At 43.7% G+C, this 25,171-nt stretch overlaps 1 protein-coding gene across 1 annotated transcript; it reads right to left on the bottom strand.

The window, feature by feature from the left end:
* Window positions 1-2,486: 2,486 nt before the first annotated feature.
* Window positions 2,487-19,227, bottom strand: LOC145858598 (uncharacterized). Its single transcript, XM_082957116.1, has 2 exons — window positions 11,826-19,227; window positions 2,487-3,316 (listed from the first exon to the last, which is right to left on the bottom strand). Exon 2 carries the CDS (start codon window positions 3,269-3,271, stop codon window positions 2,615-2,617), a length of 657 nt encoding a protein of 218 aa, XP_082813242.1. The 5' UTR covers window positions 3,272-3,316; window positions 11,826-19,227; the 3' UTR covers window positions 2,487-2,614.
* Window positions 19,228-25,171: the final 5,944 nt, after the last annotated feature.

Raw genomic sequence — 25,171 nt, 5'->3', positions numbered from 1 at the left:
GTATAACATAATGTCCTAGGGTTGTCATCTGATGAAGATCATCAAAGGTTAGTGCTGCATTTAGCTGTCTTCTGGGTTTTTGTGACATTATATGCTAGCTTGAAAAATGGGTGTCTGATTATTTCTGGCTTGGTACTCTGCTGACATAATCTAATGTTTTGCTTTCGCTGTAAAGCCTTTTTGAAATCGGACAGTGTGGTTAGATAAAGGAGAGTCTTGTCTTTAAAATGCTGTGAAATAGTCATATGTTTAAAAAATTGAAGTTTTTGTATTTTTGAGGAATTTGTAATTCGCGCCACGCCTATCATTGGATATTGGAGCAGGTGTTCCGCTAGCGGAACGTCTAGATGTAAGAGGTTAACGAGAGTCTTGTCTTGAAAATGGTGTAAAATAGTCATATGTTTGAGAAATTGAAGTTATAGCATTTATGAGGTATTTGTATTTCGCGCCACGCGATTCCACTGGCTGTTGACTAGGGTGGGACGCAAACGTCCAACCTAGCCCAGAGAGGCTAGCTAATTAAACATCTCTCTCCTTATCTTCTGAATAATGCAAGCGTCCCACCTTGCCCAGGGAGTTTAAAGGTCCTAAATGATGTCAGCACTGCCCTTGACTCTAAGCAATATTGTGCTGCTATCTTTATTGACTTGGCCAACGCTTTTCAATTCTATTCTTGTGGGTTGACTAAGGACTGTCTCTGAGTGGCCTTTGGCCTGGTTTGCTAACTACGCCTCCCAAAGAGTGCAATGTATAAAGTCAGAACATCAGTTGTCTCATCCCCTGCCTGTCACCAAGGGTGTACCCCAAGGCTCAATCTTAGGCCCCACGATCTTCTCAATTTACATCAACAACATAGCTCAGGCAGTAGGAAGCTCTCTCATCCACATATATTTACTTTACATTTACGTCATTTAGCAGACGTTCTTATCCAGAGCGACTTACAAATTGGTGCATTCACCTTATGTTATCCAGTGGAACAACCACTTTACAATAGTACATCTATATATTTTTTTGGGGGGGAGGGTGGGGGGGAGGGTTAGAAGGATTACTTAACCTCTATGGGCTAGGCGGGACGTAATCGTCCCACCTACGTAACAGCCAGTGTAATCCAGTGGCGCGATTTTCAAATACCTTAAAAATCCTATTACTTCAATTTTTCAAACATATGATTATTTTACAGCTATTTAAAGACAAGACTCTCGTTAATCTAACCACACTGTCCGATTTCAAAAAGGCTTTACAACGAAAGCAAAACATTAGATTATGTCAGCAGAGTACCCAGCCAGAAATAATCAGACACCCATTTTTCAAGCTAGCATATAATGTCACAAAAACCCAGAAGCCAGCTAAATGCAGCACTAACCTTTGATGATCTTCATCAGATGACAACCCTAGGACATTATGTTATACAATACATGCATGTTTTGTTCAATCAAGTTCATATTTATATCAAAAAACAGCTTTTTACATTAGCATGTGACGTTCAGAACTAGCATTCCCCCCTGCAAACTTCCGGGGAATTTACTAACAATTTACTAAATTACTCACGATAAACGTTCACAAAAAGCATAACAATTATTTTAAGAATTATAGATACAGAACTCCTCTATGCACTCGATATGTCCGATTTTAAAATAGCTTTTTGGTGAAAGCACATTTTGCAATATTCTAAGTACATAGCCCAGCCATCACGGGCTAGCTATTTAGACACCCGGTAAGTTTAGCCTTCACCAAAATCAGATTTACTATAACAAAAATGTTATTACCTTTTGTTGTCTTCGACAGAATGCACTCCCAGGACTGCTACTTCAATAACAAATGTTGGTTTGGTCCCAAATAATCCATCGTTATATCCAAATAGCGGCGTTTTGTTCGTGCGTTCCAGACACTATCCGAAAGGGTAAATCAGGGTCGCGTGAATGGCGCAATTCGTGACATTTTTTTTAAAAATATTCCATTACCGTACTTCGAAGCATGTCAACCGCTGTTTAAAATCAATTTTTATGCAATTTATCTCGTAAAAAAGTGATAATATTCCGACCGGGAATCTCCTTTTCGGTAAACAGAGGAAAAAACACAAAGACGGGGCGGCCAGTGCACGCGCCTAAGCCCACAGTCCCTTGATCGGCCACTTGAGAAAGGCGATAATGTGTTTCAGCCTGGGGGTGGAATGACGACATTCAGGTTTTTCCCGGGCTCTGAGAGCCTATTGGAGCCGTGGGAAGTGTCACGTTACCGCAGAGATCCTTTGTAATGGAATGAGATGTCAAAGAAAGACAATAAATGGTCAGACAGGCCACTTCCTGTAAAGGAATCTCTCAGGTTATGACCTGCCATTTGAGTTCTGTTATACTCACAGACACCATTCAAACAGTTTTAGAAACTTTGGAGTGTTTTCTATCCAAAGCCAATAATTATATGCATATTCTAGTTACTGGGCAGGAGTAGTAACCAGATTAAATCGGGTACGTTTTTTATCCAGCCGTGTCAATACTGCCCCCTAGCCCTAACAGGTTAATCCTATCCCAGGTATTCCTTAAAGAGGTGGGGTTTCAGGTGTCTCCGGAAGGTGGTGATTGACTCCGACTGTCATGGCATCGTGAGGGAGCTTGTTCTACCATTGGGGTGCCAGAGCAGCAAACAGTTTTGACTGGGCTGAGCGGGAACTGTGCTTCCGCAGAAGTAGGGAGGCGAGCAGGCCAGAGGTGGATGAACGCAGTGCCCTTCTTTGGGTGTAGGGACTGATCAGAGCCTGAAGGTACGGAGGTGCCGTTCCCCTCACAGCTCCGTAGGCAAGCACCATGGTCTTGTAGCAGATGCAAGCTACAACTGGAAGCCAGTGGAGTGTGCGGAGGAGCGGGGTGACGTGAGAGAACTTGGGAAGGTTGAACACCAGACAGGCTGCGGCGTTCTGGATGAGTTGTATGTGTTTAATGGCACAGGCAGGGAGCCCCGCCAACAGCGAGTTGCAGTAATCCAGACGGGAGATGACAAGTGCCTGGATTAGGACCTGCGCCACTTCCTGTGTGAGGCAGGGTCGTACTCTACGAATGTTGTAGAGCATGAACCTACAGGATCGGGTCACCGCCTTGATGTTAGCGGAGAACGACAGGGTGTTGTCCAGGGTCACGCCAAGGCTCTTAGCACTCTGGGAGGAGGACACAATGGAGTTGTCAACCTTGATGGCGAGATCATGGAACGGGCAGTCCTTCCCCGGGAGGAAGAGCAGCTCCGTCTTGCCGAGGTTCAGCTTGAGGTGGTGATCCGTCATCCACACTGATATGCCTGCCAGACATGCAGAGATGCGATTCGCCACCTGGTTATCAGAAGGGGGAAAGGAGAAGATGAATTGTGTGTCGTCTGCGTAGCAATGATAGGAGAGACCATGTGAGGATATGACAGAGCCAAGTAACTTGGTGAATAGCGAGAATAGGAGAGGGCCTAGAACTGAGCCCTGGGGGACACCAGTGGTGAGAGCACGTGGTGAGGAGACGGATTCTCGCCACGCCACCTGGTAGGAGCGACCTGTCAGGTAGGACGCAATCCAAGAGTGAGCCTTATATGAGATTTATATGCAAATGATAGTGTTATATTCAGCTAACTCCTCCCTGGATTTTGTGTTGAATGTTCTACAAAAAAGCTTTCTTAGTGTCCAGCAAGCTTTCTCTGCCCTTTACTTTTGTTTTGGAGGTGTTCAGAACAAGGTTATGTAGTTTGGTAGGAAGAATGCCCCCCACCGATGTGATTACTACCTCTGAGGGTTTAGAGTTTGAGGCAGTCACCTCATACAAGTCCTGGGAGTATGGCTAGACAGTGCACTGTCCTTCTTTTAGCACATATCCAAGCTTGCAGGCAAAGGTTAAATCTAGACTTGGTTTCCAGTATCGTAATCGGTCATATTTCAACCCAGCTGCCAAATTAACCCTGATTCAGATTACCATCCTATCCATGCTAGATTACGGAGACGTAATTTATACACTGAACAAAAATATGAACGCAACATGCAACAATTGCAAAGATTTTAGTGAGTTACAGTTCATATAAGGAAATCAGTCAATTGAAAGAAATGCATTAGGCTCTAATCTATGGATTCCACATGACTGGGAATACAGATACAGTGAGGGAAAAAAGTATTTGATCCTCTGCTGATTTTGTACGTTTGCCCACTGACAAAGAAATGATCAGTCTATAATTTTAATGGTAGGTTTATTTGAACAGTGAGAGACAGAATAACAACAAAAATATCCAGAAAAACGCATGTCAAAAATGTTATAAAATGATTTGCATTTTAATGAGGGAAATAAGTATTTGACCCCCTCTCAATCAGAAAGATTTCTGGCTCCCAGGTGTCTTTTTGTTTTACTTAGGGTTCATTTAGTACTTCCTAAGGCTTCCACTAGATGTGAACAGTCTTTAGACCATTGTTTCATGCTTCTACTGTGAATATGGAGTGAACAAGAGGGCCTGGAAGTAGATGAGTGAGAAAATGACATGAGCACAGAGGCGCGCACTCACGTGAGTGTGAGCTGTGTTCCTTTTCTTTTCTGAAGACATTGGAATTGTCCGGTTGGAATATTACTGAAGATTTATGTTAAAAACATCCTAAAGATTGATGCTATACATCGTTTGACATATTTCAACGAATGTAAATATAACTTTTTTTTACTTTTCGTCGTGACATTTTCACGCGCTTCCTGCATTTTGAGTAGTGGACTGAACACGCGAACAAAAAGGAGGTATTTGGACATAAATTATGGACTTTATCGAACAAAACAAACATTTATTGTGGACCTGGGATTCCTGGGAGTGCATTCTGATGAAGATCATCAAAGGTAAGTGAATATTTATAATATTATTTCAGAGTTTTATTGACTCCACAAAATGGCTGTACTCGGATTATTGCAAAGTGTGCTTTCGCTGTAAAGTTTTAAAAAAATCTGACAGAACGGTTGCATTAAGGAGAAGTGTATCTATAATTCTTTGAATTACAGTTTAATATTTTATCAACGTTTATGATGAGTATTTTTGTAAATTGATATGCTCATTCACCGGTAGTTTTGGGAGGCAAAACATTTCTGAACATTACGCGCCAATGTAAAATGGGTTTTTTGGATATAAATATGAACTTTATCGAGCAAAACATACAGTGGGGAGAACAAGTTTTTGATACACTGCCGATTTTGCAGGTTTTCCTACTTACAAAGCATGTAGAGGTTTGTAATTTTGATCATAGGTACACTTCAACTGTGAGAGACGGAATCTAAAACTAAAATCCAGAAAATCACATTGTATGATTTTTAAGTAAATAATTTGCATTTTATTGCATGACATAAGTATTTGATACATCAGAAAAGCAGAACTTAATATTTGGTACAGAAACCTTTGTTTGCAATTACAGAGATCATACGTTTCCTGTAGTTCTTGACCAGGTTTGCACACACTGCAGCAGGGATTTTGGCCCACTCCTCCATACAGACCTTCTCCAGATCCTTCAGGTTTCGGGGCTGTCGCTGGGCAATACTGACTTTCAGCTCCCTCCAAAGATTTTCTATTGGGTACAGGTCTGGAGACTGGCTAGGCCACTCCAGGACCTTGAGATGCTTCTTACGGAGCCACTCCTTAGTTGCCCTGGCTGTGTGTTTCGGGTCCTTGTCAAGCTGGAAGACCCAGCCATGACCCATCTTCAATGCTCTTACTGAGGGAAGGAGGTTGTTGGCCAAGATCTCGCGATACATGGCCCCATCCATCCTACCCTCAACATGGTGCAGTCGTCCTGTCCCCTTTGCAGAAAAGCATCCCCAAAGAATGATGTCTCCACCTCCATGCTTCACGGTTAGGATGGTGTTCTTGGGGTTGTACTCATCCTTCTTCTTCCTCCAAACACAGCGAGTGGAGTTTAGACCAAAAAGCTCTATTTTTGTCTCATCAGACTACATGACCTTCTCCCATTCCTCCTCTGGATCATCTAGATGGTCATTGGCAAACTTCAGACAGGCCTGGACATGCGCTGGCTTGAGCAGGGGGACCTTGCGTGCGCTGCAGGATTGTAATCCATGACGGCATAGTGTGTTACTAATGGTTTTCTTTGAGACTGTGGTCCCAGCTCTCTTCAGATCATTGACCAGGTCCTGCCGTGTAGTTCTGGGCTGATCCCTCACCTTCCTCATGATCATTGATGCTCCACAAGGTGAGATCTTGCATGGAGCCCCAGACCGAGGGTGATTGACGTCATCTTGAACTTCTTCCATTTTCTAATAATTGCGCCAACAGTTGTTGCCTTCTCACCAAGCTGCTTGCCTATTGTCCTGTAGCCCATCCCAGCCTTGTGCAGGTCTACAATTTTATCCCTGATGTCCTTACACAGCTCTCTGGTCTTGGCCATTGTGGAGAGGTTGGAGTCTGTTTGATTGAGTGTGTGGACAGGTGTCTTTTATACAGGTAACGAGTTCAAACAGGTGCAGTTAATACAGGTAATGAGTGGAGAACAGGAGGGATTCTTAAAGAAAAACTAACAGGTCTGTGAGAGCCGGAATTCTTACTGGTTGGTAGGTGATCAAATACTTATGTCATGCAATAAAATGCTAATTAATTACTTAAAAATCATACAATGTGATTTTCTGGATTTTTGTTTTAGATTCCGTCTCTCACAGTTGAAGTGTACGTATGATAAAAATTACAGACCTCTAGATGCTTTGTAAGTAGGAAAACCTGCAAAATCGTCAGTGTATCAAATACTTGTTCTCCCCACTGTACATGTATTGTGTAACATGAAGTCCTATGAGTGCCATCTGATTAAGATCATCAAAGGTTTGTGATTAATTTTAGCTGTATTTCTGGTTTTTGTGATGCCTCTCCTTGCTTGGAAAATGGCTGTGTGGTTTTTCTTGTCAAGGTGATGTCCTAACATAATCTAATGCTATGCTTTCGCCGTAAAGCCTTTTTGAAATCGGACAATGTGGTTGGATTAACAAGAAGTGTATCTTTAAAATGGGATATAATAGTTGTATGTTTGAGAAATTTGAATTATGAGATTTTTGTTGTTTTGAATTTGGCGCCCTGCTATTTGGCACCCTCACTGGCTGTTGAATAGTGTGTCCCGCAGGTGGGACGGTCACGTCCCACATACCCAAGAGAGGATATGTTATTTTCTGCTTGAATATGTCTCCTTCTTTTTGCAATTTCTACAAATAAAGAAACATAACAAAAGCTTCTAAGGGTAGATCACAACAATTAATTTAACCTTTATTTAATTTTAACTAGGCAAGTCAGTTAAGAACAAATTCTTATTTACAATGACAGCCTACCCCAGCCAAACCCTGACAACACTGGGCCAATTGTGCACCACCCTATGGGACTCCCAATCAAGACTGGATGTGACGCAGCTTGGATTTGAACCAGGTACTGCAGTAACACCTCTTTCACTGAGATGCAGTGTCTTAGACCAATGTGCCACTCGGGAGCAGTGGTCTACAACTGTTGTGTCCTCAACAAACTTAATGATGGTGTCAGAGTCTTGCTTGGCCACGCAGTTGTGGGAGAACAGGGAGTACAGGAGGGGACTAAGCGTCGCACACCGTGTTGAGGATCAGTGTGGCAGATGTGTTGTTGCCTACTCTGACCACCTGGGGGCGGCCCGTCATGAAGTCCAGGATCCAGTTACAAATGGAGGTGTTTAGTCCCAGGGTCCTTAGCTTAGTGATGAGCTTTGTGTGCACTATGGTGTTGAACGCTGAGCTGTAGTCAAGGAACAGCATTCTCACATAGGTGTTCCTTTTTTCCAGGTGTGAAAGGGCAGTGTGGAGCACGATTGAGATTGCGTCATCTGTGGATCTGTTGGGGTGCTATGCGAATTGGAGTGAGTCAATGGTTTCTGGGATGATGAAGTTGATGTGCACTTCATGGCTACCGACGTGAGTGCTACGGGCGGTAATCATTTAAGCAGGTTACCTTTGCTTCCTTGGGCACAGGGACTATGGTGGTCTGCTTGAAACATGTAGGTATTACAGACTCCGGCCAGGGAGAGGTTGAAAATGTCAGTGAAGTCACTTGCCAGTTGGTCCGTGCATGTCTGGCCCTGCGGCCTTGTGAATGTTGACGTGTTTAAAGGTCTTGCTCACATCAGCTACGGAGAGCGTGATCATGCTGTTTAATTAGCTTCTTAATATGTCACACTTGTCAGGTGGATGGAATATCTTGACAAAGAATAAAACATTTTTTTAAATATAAGATGTCTTTGGTATATAATTGGTCTAGCCTATTCTCCAAAATTAAACAAATTCTAGTAATCGCCTTTGAGTGTGGACTGGTTAAGTAATGCTACACTCCAAACTTTCTATCCTTGAGTCTGGGAGAGAGCGTATACGCTTAGGCGATGCTGTTGGTTCATTGGTTGTGCAGGACGGATTACAGAATTAGCCTACAATTATAGTGTATTTGATTTAGAACAACCTACAAATTTGGATTTTTATATTTTTATAATGAATAGGCTGACACATTACCTTTAGCTACAGAATATCTCACCAACATGCGTTTCCATATACTCCTATCTCTCCTTTATTCCTTTCTGGAGCATGCAGAGAGAGGGGCTGTCAACAGTTTAATAAAATATGTTTGGTTGCTTAAAACATGTTACTATTGATGTTCCTGAACATATTTCCCTTGATTTTCCAAATTAAGCACTGGGTAGCTGCAGGAACAGGGTTGGAGAGCCCATGTCATACAGAGTTTGGGCAGGGAGACAGTGGTTGATGCTTGGAGGGAAATATTTGTAGCCTACCTGGCATAATTGAAAAAAAACGATGCATTCACTATTCCAGTGCATACAGATGATATGTATTTTTGCTCCTGCCCCTGTTCCTGCCCATTTGATAATGGGCCATTCTAAATTAAAACTAATTTTACATATTAGTAAAGACAAGATTAAATTGAGAATAGTCTGATGGGTGAACATATGGTCACTCAATGAGAGAACGGCATGTGCAGCTTGAGTAAGGACAAGAGCGCAAGCTTTTTTTGCAACTTTCTCAAATCATCAATAGCCTATAGTCGCATCATGCAGCCCATATATGTTTTGATTTCTAAGACATTCGAAACATTATCATTCACAACTAAAGTTGCCAAATAGTTATATTGTATAGGACCTGCTTCATGTCAACATAGCCACTTCATATGCACACTCGTTCCGTAATGGGAAAAATATCATTGGTATTTTATTCAGCTAAGTTCAATTATATTTTTCTTATTATAAAATCATACATTATAATAGAATGGCATTGGACTTATAAGCATATCTTGTTCGCTAAATGAACAAACCTATGGTGTGGCGTATAGCCAGATAGGCTAACATACAGTATGCCAACTCTACTCTGTTCTTCGTCATATCAAGGCTAACATACAGTAGGCCAACTCTACTCTGTTCTTCGTCATATCAAGGCTAACATACAGTATGCCAACTATACTCTGTTCTTCGTCATATCAAGGCTAACATACAGTAGGCCAACTCTACTCTGTTCTTCGTCATATCAAGGCTAACATACAGTATGCCAACTCTACTCTGTTCTTCGTCATATCAAGGCTAACATACAGTAGGCCAACTCTACTCTGTTCTTCGTCATATCAAGGCTAACATACAGTATGCCAACTCTACTCTGTTCTTCGTCATATCATAATAAATAAAATACATAATGGATTTATTGGGATGGTGTATATTAAATTGATGTATTCTACTTTTTAAAATGTAGATGTTCCAAGGGCACACATCAGTGGAGGCCTGGAGATGCTAAACATGTTTATGTCTTTTACATGACAATAACTGGCTGACAAGTACAGTACGAGTCAAATGTTTGGACACACCTACTCATACAAGGGTTTTTCTTAATATTCTACATTGAAGAATAATAGTAAAGACATCAAAACTATGAAATAACATATATGAAATCATGTAGTAACCAAAAATATATTTTTGATTGTTCAAAGTAGCCACCCTTTGCCTTGATGACAACTTTGCACACTCTTGGCAGTTTGTCTGGAATGCTTTTCCAAAAGTCTTGAAGGAGCTCCCGCATATGCTGAGCACTTGTTGGCTGCCTTTCCTTAACTCTACGGTCCAACTCATCCCAAACCATCTTAATTGGGTTGAGAACGGGTGATTGTGGAGGCCAGCTCATCTGATGCAGAACTCCATCAATCTCCTTCTTGGTCAAATAACCCTTACACAGCCTGGAGGTGTGTTGGGTCAATGTCCTGTTGAAAAACAAATGATATGCTTCGGTAGCCATGCTGATTAAGTGTGCCTTGAATTCTAAATAAATCACTGACAGTGTCATCAGCAAAGCACCCCAACACCATCACACCTCCACCATGCGTCAGGGTGGGAACTACACATGCGGAGATCATCCATTCACCTGTCTCACAAAGACACGGCGGTTGGAACAAAAAATCTCACATTTGGACTCAGACTAAAGGACAGATTTCTAATGTCCATTGCTCAGGTTTCTTGGCCTTAGCAAGTCTCTTCTTATTATTGGTGTTCTTTAGTAGTGGTTTCTTTGCAACAATTCGACCATGAAGGCCTGATTCACGCAGTCTCCTCTGAACAGTTGATGTTGAGATATGTCTGTTACTTGAACTCTGTGAAGCATTTATTTGGGCTGCAATTTCTGAGGCTGCTAACTCTAATGAACTTATCCTCTGCAGCAGAGGTAACTCTGGGTCTTCCTTTCCTGTGGCGGTCCTCATGAGATCCAGTTTCATCGTAGCGCTTGATGGTTTTTTTGAGACTGCACTTCAAAGTTCTTGAAATGTTCCGGATTGACTGACCTTCATGTCTTAAAGTAATGATGGACTGTCATTTCTCTTCACTTGTCTGAGCTGTTCTTGCCATGATATGGACTTGGTCTTGTACTAAATAGGGCTATCTTCTGTATATCACCCCTACCTTGTCAGAACACAACTGATGGGCTCAAACGCAAGAAAGACATTTCACAAATTAACTTTTAACAAGGCACACCTGTTAATTGAAATGCATTCCAGGTATGTCAAGTGTGCAAAGCTGTCATCAAGGCAAAGGGTGGCTACTTTGAAGAATCTCAAATAAAACATATATTTTGATTTGTTTAACACTCTTTTGGTTACTACATGATTCCATAAATGTTATTTCTTAATTATGATGTCTTCACTATTATTCTACATTGTAGAAAATAGTAAAAATAAAGAAAAACCCTTGAATGAGTAGGTGTGTCCACATTTTTTGACCGGTACTGTAGCCCTTACACAGCCTGGGGCGTCAAAGTAGTGTCAAAAGTCGATTTGTGTCAAAAGTTGCATTGTTGAATTTACAGTGAATCGAATGTTGGAAGTCATGATTGGGAGATTTATAATGTTGCAAAAAGTCCCATGAAAGTGAATACAGATGGGCAAAAATTACAAAAAGTTGAGTAGTTTAAAAAGTATTAAATATATCAAAATCTGTCTCTATTTCTCTGCTTTTCAAATCTGGATGTGGAACAAAAACCGCCATAACATTTTCTGTAACTTTTTATAAACAGATATTTTTACCACTTCCCCAAGTTAGGCAAAAAGGTACTGGGTATGATATCTTCGTCCACTTCTCTGGTATTCAAATCTGTTCAAGGAACAAAAATATCCACTACGGATCTAACAATACAGCTGTTTCAGTAACTGAATGAACACATTTTCGTCTACTTCTTTGCCTACAAATCTGAAAACAGATTAGGAATAGCTTCTACCAATTAACAAATTAAGCTGTTTTAGAAAGCCATCAGATGCAGGAAGTCATGTCAGAAGCTGGCAGATCCATTACTTACCAACGAAAACTGCAAATTCCAATGGATCTACATCACGCTTTGAAGTTTAATTTCCTTGCTTTTTCTAACACTATTATGAATCTAGCAAAGACGTTTTGGGCTCTAAATAACGAAACTGGCTAGTTTCCCTCTCTGTAAAGAGAAGGGCAGGCTGTAGCCCTGTGCTTGGATAGAGTGAAATTGATTCTGTTCACTCCCTTCAAACTTCACCCGATAACTTCTCATAGCATATCGTTCAGTTTTCAGATGCAACAACTGGAGTTTAGACTCTGACCACAACTACATTCTTGGAAAAAAAGGTTCTGGATATAACCAAGACGGGTTCTATTGCTTGCTTCATATATGGCAGCCCTAAAGGTACTATATACACTTTTTGTAGAGTTCTTTGATCAGAACCCCAGGGGTTCTTCTTAACTGAACCAAAACTGGTTCAATATAGGACCCTTGGGTTCCAGATAGGGTTCTATATGGAACCAATTTCAGTTCTATGTAGAAACTTAACCTTTTCACGTGAGTACTAAATATCTCTAATGGTCCCCCAGAGTGAGTTTTCTTATCACTGTTCCAAAATGTGATTGTTATGTAACAGGACAGTTCATTATCTATAGGCTATATTTCAACTGATTTTCTAACAACAGTTTAAAATGGGGCGTTCCACCTCATTAATTCACATAGAAGTAGCCCATTTCACTGTGGAGGACAACTTACATTTGAGGCATGCTATGCTAATGTAAGGCGAGGATTAGCTAGATGAGCCGAACAACAAACTTCTCTCTTAGATAGAGCCCAATGGCCCAAGCGCTCCACCACTGTTTCCTCTGGGAAGTTTACATACACTTAGGTTGGAGTCATTTAAACTCATGTTTCAACCACTCTACAAATTTCTTGTTACCAAACTATAGTTTTGGCAAGTCACTTAGGACATCTACTTTGTGCATGACAGAAGTAATTTTTCCATCAATTGTTTACAGAGAGATTATTTCACTTATAATTCACTGTATCACAATTCCAGTGGGTCAGAAGTTTACATACACTAAGTTGACTGTGCCTTTAAACAGCTTGGAAAACATCCAGAAAATGACGTCATGGCTTTATAAGCTTCTGATAGGCTAATTGACATAATTTGAGTCAATTGGAGGTGTACCTGTGGATGTATTTCAAGGCCCACCTTCAAACTCAGTGTATCTTTGCTTGACATCATGGAAAAATCAAAAGAATGTCACGTCCTGACCATAGAGATCCTTATTATTCTCTATGTTTGGTTAGGTCAGGGTGTGACTCGGGTGCGGAAGTCTATGTTTTCTGTTTCTTTGTTTTTGGGCCAGTGTGGCTCCCAATCAGAGGCAGCTGTCTATCGTTGTCTCTGATTGGGAATCATACATAGGTAGCCTATTTTCCACCTGTGTTTGTGGGAGGTTGTTTTCTGTTTAGCATCTGAGCCATTTGTTATTTTGTTTGAGTGTGTTGTGAAATAAAGTATCATGAACATTTATCACGCTGCGCCTTGGTCCCCTTCTCCCTCTAACGACGAGCGTTACAGAACCTCCCACCAAAAACGGACCAAGCAGCGTGGCCAGGATAGTTGGACATGGGAGGAGATCCTGGATGGCAAAGGGCCCTGGACGCAGATTGGGGAGTATCGCCGTCCAAGGGAGGAATTAGAGGCAGCAAGAGAGGAACGGCGATGATACGAGGAATTAGCACGGCAATGACGGAAGCCCGAGTGGCAGCTCCAAAAAAATTTTTTTGGGGGGGGCACACGGGGAGATTGGCGGAGTCAGGGTTTAGACCTGAGCCAACTCCCCATGCATACCGTGGCGAGCATGTGACCAGTCAGGCACCATGTTATGCGGTGATGCGCACCATATCTCCAGTGTGCATTCACAGCCCGGTGCGCTCGTTGCCGGCTCCCCGCATTTGCCAGGCTAAAGTGAGCATTCAGCCAGGACGGGTTGTGTCGGCTCAGCGCTCCTGGTCTCCAGTACGCCTCCTCGGTCCAGGATATCCTGCGCCAGCTCTACGCACTGTGTCGCCAGTGCGCCTTCACAGCCCAGTTTGTCCTGTGCCAGCACCCCGCACTTGCCGGGCTAAAGTGAGCATCCAGCCAGGACGGGTTGTGCCAGCCCTACGCTCCAGACCTCCAGTGCGCCTCCACGGCCCAGTATATCCTGTGCCAGCTCCGCGCACCTGGTCTCCAGTGCGTCTCTCCAGCCTGGTATGCCCTGTGCCTGCTCCACGCACCCGGCCTCCAGTGCGTCTCCCCAGCCTGGTAAGCCCTGTGGCAGCTCCACGCACCAGGCTGCCACTACGTCTCCTCAGTCCGGTGAGACCTGTTCCGGCTCCACGTACAAAGCCTCCAGTGATGATCCATGGTCCGAAGCCTCCAGTGATGATCCATGGCATGAAGCCTCCAGTGATGATCCATGGCCCGGAGCCTGTAGTGATGATCCATGGCACGAAGCCTCCAGTGATGATCCCCACAGTAAAACGAGTCCTATATCGACATAACCTGAAAGGGCCGCTAAGCAAGGAAGAAGCCACTGCTCCAAAACCGCCATAAAAAAGTCAGACTACGGTTTGCAACTGCACATGGGACAAAGATTGTACTTTTTGGAGAAATGTCCTCTGGTCTGATGAAACAACAATGAACTGTTTGGTCATAATGACCATCGTTATGTTTGGAGGAAAAAGGTGAATGATGGGGTGGCAGCATCATGTTGTGGGGGTGCTTTGCTGCAGGAGGGACTGGTGCACTTCACAAAATAGATGGCATCATGAGGTAGGAAAATTATGTGGATATATTGAAGCAACATCTCAAGACATCAGTCAGGAAGTTAAAGCTTGGTCGCAAATGGGTCTTCCAAATGGACAAACACCCCAAGCATACTTCCAAAGTTGTGGCAAAATGGCTTAAGGACAACAAAGTCAAGGTATTGGAGTGGCCATCACAAAGCCCTCAATCCCATAGAAAATTTGTGGTCAGAACTGAAAAAGCATGTGCGGGCAAGGAGGCCTAGAAACCTGGCCCAGTTACACCAGCTCTGTAAGGAGGAATGGGCCTAAATTCAACCAACTTATTGTGGGAAGCTTGCGGAAGGCTATCCGAAACGTTTGACCCAAGTTAAACAATTTAAAGGCAATGCTACTAAATTATAATTGAGTGTATGTAAACTTCTGACCCACTGGAAATGTGATGAAAATGGAGATGGGAGAACCTTCCAGAAATAAATAAATAATTCTCTCTACTATTATTCTGACATTTCACATTCTTAAAATGAAGTGGTGATCCTAACTGACCTACGACAGGGAATTTTTACTGGGATTAAATGTCAGGAATTGTGAAAAACTGAGTTTAAATGTATTTGGCTAAGGTGTATGTAAACTTCCGACTTGAACTGTAAGTGCTAGGACTAATGTAGCCTAGATTTTCCAATTTGGATGAGATTTGTGTTATGCTGTTGCTACTTCTGTGAATGTCTGTACATTGCATCCAAAAATAAGCTGTTCACGTTGAGTATATAACATTGTAAAGACTGTGTTTGTGAAAAATGTTTCTGTGAAAAAACAGTAGCCAGCTCAAATGCTGAGTGCAGTGTCAATCGTTATTTGAAGTTCTTATGAAGTGTTCTAATCACAATAGTTTGACCTGCAGGGACCACTGTAGAATGATCACACCCATGTGTTTGTACACCTCAAAGGGTTAAGGGTTGCCAAATATGAAGCAAGCAGGTATCCTTTTTGGTTCTTTCCAACTACTGACCACAACCACACAACTATTTATAACACAACTACTGAGCCACATAACTACTGACCAAAACCACACAACTACTGACCACAACCACACAACTACTGACCACAATTACCGACCAGAACCATACAACTACTGACCACACAACTAATGACCACAACTACTGACCAAAACAGCACAACTACAGACCATAACTACTAAACACATCTACTGACCACAACTACTGACCACAACCACATAACTGCTGACCAGAACCAACCAACTACTGACCACAACTACTGAACCACACAACTACTGACCACCACCAACCAACTACTGACCACACAACTACTTACCACAACTGCTGACCACAACTACTGAAGACAACTACTGACCACACAACTATTCACCACTACTGAACATAATTACTGACCATAACCTCACAACTACTGACCACAACTACTGACCACACATCTACTGAACTCCACAACTACTGACTATAACCAGACATCTACTGATCACACAACTACTGACCACAACTACTGACCACATCAACACAAATACAGAACATAACTACTGACCACAGCCACACATCCAGTGAATACACAACTCTGACCACAACTACTGACCAGTTCCATACTGTGGAGCCCAAAGAATGTGCAATACAACCACACAACTACTGATTATAACCAGTCACCACAATGGCTACTGTAGACACTACCACTACTATACAGCGCATTCAGAAAGTATTCAGACTCCTTCATTTTTTCCACATTTTGCTACGTTACAGCCTTATTCTAATATAGATTCAATATTGTTTTCCCCTCATTAATCTACACACAATACCCCATAATGACAAATCAAAACTGGTTTAAAAAAAATATATGAAACAGAAATACCTTATTTACATAAGTATTCAGACCCTTTGCTATGACTCAACATTTAGTTCAGGTGCATCCTGTTTCCATTGATCATACTTGAGTTGTTTCTACAACTTGATTGGAGTCCACCTGTGGTAAATTCAATAAATTAGACATGATTTGGAAAGGCACACATGTATCTATATAAGGTCCCACAATTGACAGTTGCATGTCAGAGCAAAAACCAAGCCATGAGGTCAAAGAAATTGTCCGTAGAGCTCCGAGACAGGGTTGTGTCAAGGCACAGATCTGGAGAAGGGTACCAACAAATGTCTGCAGCATTGAAGGTCCCCAAGAACACAGTGGCGTCCATCATTCTTTAATGGAAGAAATTTGGAACAACCCAGAATCTTCCAAGAGCTGTCCGCTGAGCATAACTGAGCAATCGGAGGAGATGGGCCTTGGTCAGGGAGGTGACCAAGAACCCGATGGCCACTCTGACAGAGCTCCAGAGGTCCTCTGTGGAGATGGGAGAACCTTCCAGAAAGACAACCATCTCTGCAGCACTCCACCAACTAGGCCTTTAAGGTAGAGTGGCAAACGGAAGCCACTCATCAGTAAAAGGCACATGATGCCCGCTTGGAGTTTGCCAAAAGGCACCTAAAGGATTCTCAGATCATGAGAAACAAGATTCTCTGGTCTGATGAAACCAAGATTGAACTCTTTGGCCTGAATGCCAAGCGTCACATCTGGAGGAAACCTGGCACAATCCCTACGGTGAAGCATGGTGGTGGCAGCATCATGCTGTGGGGATGTTTTTCAGTTGCAGGGACTGGGAGACTGGTCAGTATTGAGAGAAAAATGAATGGAGCAAAGTACAGGGAGATCATTGATGAAAACCTGCCCCAGAGCGCTTAGGACCTAAGATTGGGGCGAAGGTTCACCTTCCAACAGGACAACGACCCTAAGCACACAGCCAAGACAAAGCAGGAGTGGCTTCGGGACAAGTCTCTGAATGTCCTTGAGTGGCCCAGCAAATTCAAGGCCCTCCCCCGCCTTCGGCAAATGAGATCACGACTCACTTCTGCTCCTCCCTTCCTATAGGCAGAAACTCAAACAAGAAGTACCCATGCTAAGGTCTATTTAACGCTGGTCTGACCATTTGGAATCCATGCTTCAAGATTGTTTTGATCACGCGGACTGGGATATGTTCCAGGTAGCCTCGGAGAATAACATTGCTGTATACACGGACAAGGTGACTGAGTTCATCAGGAAGTGTATAGGGGATGTTGTTCTCATTGTGACTCTTAAAACCTACCAAAACCAGAAAGCGTGGATAGATGGCAGCATTTGCGCTAAACTGAAAGTGCGAACCATCACATTTAACCATGGCAAGGTGACTGGGAAAATGGTTGAATACAAACAGTGTAGTTATTCCCTCCATAAGGCAATCAAACAGGCAAAACGTCAGTAGAGAGAGAAAGTGGAGTTGCAATTCAACGGCTCAGACACAAGACGTGAGCGGCATGATCTACAGACAATCACGGACTACAAAGGGACAACCAGCCACGTTGTGGACACCATCTTGTTCCTGGACAAGCTAAACACCTTCTTCACCTGCTTTGAGGATAACACAGTGCCATCGACGCGGCCCACTCCAAAGGACTGTGGGCTCTCGTTCTCCGTGGCCGACGTGAGTAAGACATTTAAGCGTGTTAACCATCGCAAAGCTGCCAGCCGAGACGGCATCCCTAGCGGCGTCCTCGGAGCATGCACAGAGCAGCTGGCTGGAGTGTTTACAGACATATTCAATCTCTCCCTATCCCAGTCTGCTGTCCCCACTTGCTTCAAGAGTCCCACCATTGTTCCAGTTCCCAAGAACTGAGCTAAATGACTATCGCCCCGTAACACTCACCTCCGTCATCATGAAGTGCTTTGAGAGACTAGTCAAGGATCATATCATCTCCACCCTACCTGACACCCTAGACCCACTCCAATTTGCCTACCACCCCAATAGGTCCACAGATGACGCAATCACAATCACACTGCACACTGCCCTAACCCATCTGGAAGAGAGGAATACCTATGTAAGAATGCTGTTCATCGACTACAGCTCAGCATTTAACACCATAGTACCCTCCAAACTCGTCATTAAGCTCGAGACCCTGGGTCTTGACCCCGCCCTGTGCAACTGGGTCCTGGACTTCCTGATGGGCCGCCCCCAGTTGGTGAAGGTAGGAAACAACATCTCCACCCCGCTGATCCTCAACAATGGGGCCCCACACGGTGCGTTCTCAGCCCTCTCCTGCACTCCCTGTTCACCCATGGCTGCGTGGCCATGCATGCCTCCAACTCAATCATCAAGTTTGCAGACGACACTATAGTAGTAGGCTTGATTACCAACAACGACGAGACGGCCTACAGGGAGGAGGTGAGGGCCCTCGGAGTGTGGTGTCAGGAAAATAACCTCCCACTCAACGTCAACAAAACAAAGGAGATGATCGTGGACTTCAGGAAACAGCAGATGGAGCAGCCTCCTATCCACATTGACGGGACAGTAGTGGAGAGGGTGGAAAGTTTTAAGTTCCTCGGTGTACACATCACGGACAAACTGAAATGGTCCACCCACACAGACAGCGTGGTGAAGAAGGCGTAACAGCGCCTTCTTCATTTTCATGGGTACAGCAACTGCTCCGCCCACAACCGTAAGGCTCTGCAGACGGTAGTGAGGTCTGCACAAGACATCACCGGGGGCAAACTACCTGCTCTCCAGGACACCTACACCACCCGATGTCACAGGAAGGCCAAAAAGAACACCAAGGACAACAACCACCCGAGCCACTGCCTGTTCACCCCGCTATCATCCAGAAGGCGAGGTCAGTACAGGTGCATCAAAGCTGGGACCGAGAGACTGAAAAACAGCTTCTATCTCAAGGCCATCAGACTGTTAAACAGCCATCACTAACATTGAGTGGCTGCTGCCAACATACTGACTCAATCTCTAGCCACTTTAATAATTAAAAATTGGATGTAATAAATGTATCACTAGTCACTTTAAACTATGCCACTTTATATAATGTTTACATACCCTACACTACTCATCTCATATGTATATACTGTACTCTATACCATCTACTGCATCTTGCCTATGCCATTCGGCCATCGCTCATCCATATATTTATATGTACATAGTCTTATTCATTCCTTTACACTTGCGTGTATAAGGTAGTTGTTGTGAAATTGTTAGATTACTTGTTAGTTATTACTGTGTGGTCGGCACTAGAAGCACAAGCATTTCGCTACACTCACATTAACATCTGCTAACCATGTGTATGTGACAAATAAAATTTGATTTGATTTGGCTACGATACAGTAGAATAGGACAGAATACAGTATATACATATTAGATGAGTAATGCAAAATATGTAGACATTAAAGTGACTAGTGTTCCATTATTAAAGTGACCAGTGATTCTAAGTCTATGTACACTGCTCAAAAAAATAAAGGGAACACTTAAACAACACAATGTAACTCCAAGTCAATCACACTTCTGTGAAATCAAACTGTCCACTTAGGAAGCAACACTGATTGACAATACATTCACATGCTGTTGTGCAAATGGAATAGACAACAGGTGGAAATTATAGGCAATTAGCAAGACACCCCCAATAAAGGAGTGGTTCTGCAGGTGGGGACCACAGACCACTTCTCAGTTCCTATGCTTCCTGGCTGATGTTTTGGTCACTTTTGAATGCTGGCGGTGCTTTCACTCTAGTGGTAGCATGAGACGGAGTCTACAACCCACACAAGTGGCTCAGGTAGTGCAGCTCATCCAGGATGGCACATAAATGCGAGCGGTGGCAAGAAGGTTTGCTGTGTCTGTCAGCGTAGTGTCCAGAGCATGGAGGCGCTACCAGGAGACAGGCCAGTACCACAGGAGACGTGGAGGAGGCCGTAGGAGGGCAACAACCCAGCAGTAGGACCGCTACCTCCGCCTTTGTGCAAGGAGGAGCAGGAGAAGCACTGCCAGAGCCCTGCAAAATGACCTCCAGCAGGCCACAAATGTGCATGTGTCTGCTCAAACGGTCAGAAACAGACTCCATGAGGGTGGTATGAGGGCCCGATGTCCACAGGTGGGGGTTGTGCTTACAGCCCAACACCGTGCAGGACGTTTGGCATTTGCCAGAGTACACCAAGATTGGCAAATTCGCCACTGGCGCCCTGTACTCTTCACAGATGAAAGCAGGTTCACACTGAGCACGTGACAGATGTGACAGAGTCTGGAGACGCCGTGGAGAATGTTCTGCTGCCTGCAACATCCTCCAGCATGACCGGTTTGGCGGTGGGTCAGTCATGGTGTGGAGTGGCATTTCTTTGGGGGGCCGCACAGCCCTCCATGTGCTCGCCAGAGGTAGCCTGACTGCCATTAGGTACCGAGATGAGATCCTCAGACCCCTTGTGAGACCATATGCTGGTGCGGTTGGCCCTGGGTTCCTCCTAATGCAAGACAATGCTAGACCTCATGTGGCTGGAGTGTGTCAGCAGTTCCTGCAAGAGGAAGGCATTGATGCTATGGACTGGCTCGCTCGTTCCCCAGACCTGAATCCAATTGAGCACATCTGGGACATCATGTCTCGCTCCATCCACCAACGCCACGTTGCACCACAGACTGTCCAGGAGTTGGCGGATGCTTTAGTCCAGGTCTGGGAGGAGATCCCTCAGGAGACCATCCGCCACCTCATCAGGAGCATGCCCAGGCGTTGCAGGGAGGTCATACAGGCACGTGGAGGCCACACACACTACTGAGCCTCATTTTTACTTGTTTTAATGACATTACATCAAAGTTGGATCAGCCTGTAGTGTGGCTTTCCACTTTAATTTTGAGTGTGACTCCAAATCCAGACCTCCATGGGTTGATAAATTGGATTTACATTGATTATTTTTGTGTGATTTTGTTGTCAGCACATTCAACTATGTAAAGAAAAAAGTATTTAATACGATTATTTATTTCATTCAGATCTAGGATGTGTTGTTTAAGTGTTCCCTTTATTTTTTTGAGCAGTATATATAGGGCAGCAGGCTCTAATGTGCTAGTGATGGCTATTTAACCGTCTGATGGCCTTGAGATAGAAGCTGTTTTTCAGTCTCTCGGTCCCAGCTTTGATGCACCTGTACTGACCTCGCCTTCTGGATGATAGCGGGGTGAACAGGCAGTTGCTCGGGTGGTTGTTGTCCTTGATCTTTTTGTCCTTCCTGTGACATCGAGTGGTTGTTGTCCTTGATGATCCTTTCGTCCTTCCTGTGACATCGGGTGGTTGTTGTCCTTGATCTTTTTGTCCTTCCTGTGACATCGGGTGTTTGTTGTCCTTGATCTTTTTGTCCTTCCTGTGACATCAAGTGGTTGTTGTCCTTGATGATCCTTTTGTCCTTCCTGTGACATCGGGTGGTTGTTGTCCTTGATCTTTTTGTCCTTCCTGTGACATCGGGTGGTTGTTGTCCTTGATCTTTTTGTCCTTTCTGTGATATCGGGTGGTTGTTGTCCTTGATCTTTTGTCCTTTCTGTGATATCGGGTGGTTGTTGTCCTTGATCTTTTTGTCCTTCCTGTGATATTGGGTGGTTGTTGTCCTTGATCTTTTTGTCCTTCCTGTGATATCGGGTGGTGTAGGTGTCATGAAACGTTGTTTAAAGCGGGACCGGAAAGGTTATTATGTTCTGTCAAATATTTACATTTTGTTTTCTAATGTTACCTAAGACCTTCATAAACACAACCAAATTACATTGGCAAGAAGGGGGGTCCAACGAGGCCAGGCTTTTCTAGTTAAATGGATTTATTAGACTGGCGGCTAGTTGTACTCCTCGAGGCCCGGCTATTCTACTGTTCAATATGCATATGGTCATTTTGACCGTCATGACGCTTTGAAGATGAACTGCTCAGATTTATTTAGTCCTTTATGAGAATTAATCTCTACTGTAAAATAGAGTGTAAAATACTCATATTTAGGAAAAGTCAGGGAGAGGTGAGTTCAAAGTTTATATTGAAATTAAGTTATTGAAATTGCTAAATAAAAAACGGTCAGATTGACCGTCTTGGCGGTGCTAGTGTTGCAAATACTTTTGTTATCTTACCAAAAAATGCTTAGGAAAAACATTAATAATGGCAAGGTGAGGTAATCTATATTTTAAAATGAATTTGAATAAATGCCAAAGCATTTCTGTGAGTCTTTGTGATTAGTAAACCCAAGTAAGCGTCGCGCTTCAGAACGCCTAAAGCTGGTACATGTTGCATGGCTCGATTTTCATAGCCGTAGGTGGAATTTTTTACGTAGGTTTTAAGGTACCACGTTTTTTTACCCCCTACCCCTTTCAGATATAAAGAAAATATGGTAGAAAAAATATGGTATATAAAGGAAACAAACCCAAGTTGTCAAGTCAACTTATCAGAAATTACAGGTCTACAAAACCTCTGGATGGAGGCATTGGGTGCCATGGCCACCTACCACAATGGTCAATGGGGACAGAGAGGGCATACTGTATATCTTTTTTGGAACGGAAGGGTTGGGAGGGTCAATTCCGTTTTCAAAATTAGTCAATTTAGGAAAGTGACTTGAAAATTGTCAGTTGTATTCAATGTGGATTTTTCAATTAATGGATTGAATCTAAATTAACTTCATGAAAGGACTGAATGTACAACTGAATTGACCCCAACCGTGTAGAGCTGGCTAGTACACTCGTGTGCCAGGTCATGGGGATGCTACGGTCATGACAATGGCAGTTAACGTGGCTGACTGAGCATTGCTTGCCTGCCCTCCACCAAAAACACTGCCAATCGGCTGACAAATTACCCATGTGGAGACAAGATCGAGGCAATGGAGGAGCACTCTTTGTGTGATTACCCATTTCTCTTGGCAGCTGTATTTTGACACATTCAGAAGCAATCACGACAATCTGTGGTTATAGCCCCTCGACTAAAAAGTACAGGAGAGAAAAAAAACACAGAAAGGACATGTTGTGATTGTTGTTGTGATCATTTGGCTAGAACAGTACCCAGTGAGCACCAACTGACACAGGACGTCCATGGACGTTGATTATTAGTTGGTCCGCCCTGGCCTTGATTTTTGGGCCAGTCCAGATGGATTAAATCTGGACCAATCATAGACAACTTTTTTCGGGGCCAAATCAAGGACAGGCTTGACTGGCCCAATAGTTATCGTCTAATATTGGTCCAGACTTAGTCCATTTTGACTGACCTTGATTTGGCCTAAAAGTAGACGTCTATGATTAGTTCAGATTTCTTACTGGGAAGGCTTGCATAATGACAGAATATTACCAGGTCAGTTTTCATGTCATTTTCATGGGACAAAATATATAAAGGTCTTTATGGTGACGAGATTAAATGAGAATTGCAAAATCCAGGATTGTTTCTTTTCATGACTTTCAATCTGTCTTCACTCTCTCCTTCTTTCTCTCTGTTTTCATACACTCAATCGCCCAATGAAAAAGTGTTGTGTGTGTGTGTGTGTGTGTGTGTGTGTGTGTGTGTGTGTGTGTGTGTGTGTGTGTGTGTGTGTGTGTGTGTGTGTGTGTGTGTGTGTGTGTGTACAATTAGTTTTCCCTTACAGAAATAGTTCATCCTCAGCAAACAATTTAAGTAACTCATTTATATTATTACCATTTGGAGAAACTATTTCACTGGACTTAAATCAAAATCAAATCAAATCAAATGTATTTATATAGCCCTTCGTACATCAGCTGATATCTCAAAGTGCTGTACAGAAACTCAGCCTAAAACCCCAAACAGCAAGCAATGCATGTGAAAGAAGCACGGTGGCTAGGAAAAACTCCCTAGGAAAAACTCCCTAGAAAGGCCAAAAACCTAGGAAGAAACCTAGAGAGGAACCAGGCTATGAGGGGTGGCCAGTCCTCTTCTGGCTGTGCCGGGTGGATATTATAACAGAACATGGTCAAGATGTTAAAATGTTCATAAATGACCAGCATGGTCAAATAATAATAATCATAGTAGTTGTCGAGGGTGCAACAAGCACGTCCGGTGAACAGGTCAGGGTTCCATAGCCGCAGGCAGAACAGTTGAAACTGGAGCAGCAGCACGGCCAGGTGGACTGGGGACAGCAAGGAGTCATCATGCCAGGTAGTCCTGAGGCATGGTCCTAGGGCTCAGGTCCTCCGAGAGAAAGAAAGAAAGAGAGAAAGAGAGAATTAGAGAGAGCATATTTAAATTCACACAGGACACCGGATAAGACAAGAGAAATACTCCAGATGTAACAGACTGACCCTAGCCCCCCGACACATAAACTACTGCAGCATAAATACTGGAGGCTGAGACAGGAGGGGTCAGGAGACACTGTGGCCCCATCCGATGAAACCCCCGGAGAGGGCCAAACAGGCAGGATATAACCCCACCCACTTTGCCAAAGCACAGCCCCCACACCACTAGAGGGATGTCTCCAACCACCAACTTACTGTCCTAAGACAAGGCCGAGTATAGCCCACAAAGATCTCCGACACGGCACAACCCGGGGGGGGCGCAACCCAGACAGGAAGACCACGTCAATGACTCAGCCCACTCAAGTGACGCACCCCTCCCATGGACGGCATGGAAGAACACCAGTACGCCAGTGACTCAGCCCCTGTAATAGGGTTAGAGGCAGAGAATCCCAGTGGAGAGAGGGGAACCGGCAAGGCAGAGACACCAAGGGCGGTTCGTTGCTCCAGCCTTTCCGTCACCTTCACACTCCTGGGT

This window comes from Salmo salar, chromosome 10, assembly GCF_965601325.2.
Source record: "Salmo salar chromosome 10, fSalSal1, whole genome shotgun sequence".
Lineage (NCBI taxonomy): Eukaryota > Metazoa > Chordata > Actinopteri > Salmoniformes > Salmonidae > Salmo > Salmo salar.
This window is presented reverse-complemented; position numbering and strand designations above follow the sequence as displayed.

Excerpts from the sequence above, each read along its gene's own strand:
- LOC145858598 (XM_082957116.1), bottom strand. The coding sequence starts at position 3,271 with ATGACGGATCACCACCTCAAGCTGAACCTCGGCAAGACGGAGCTGCTC.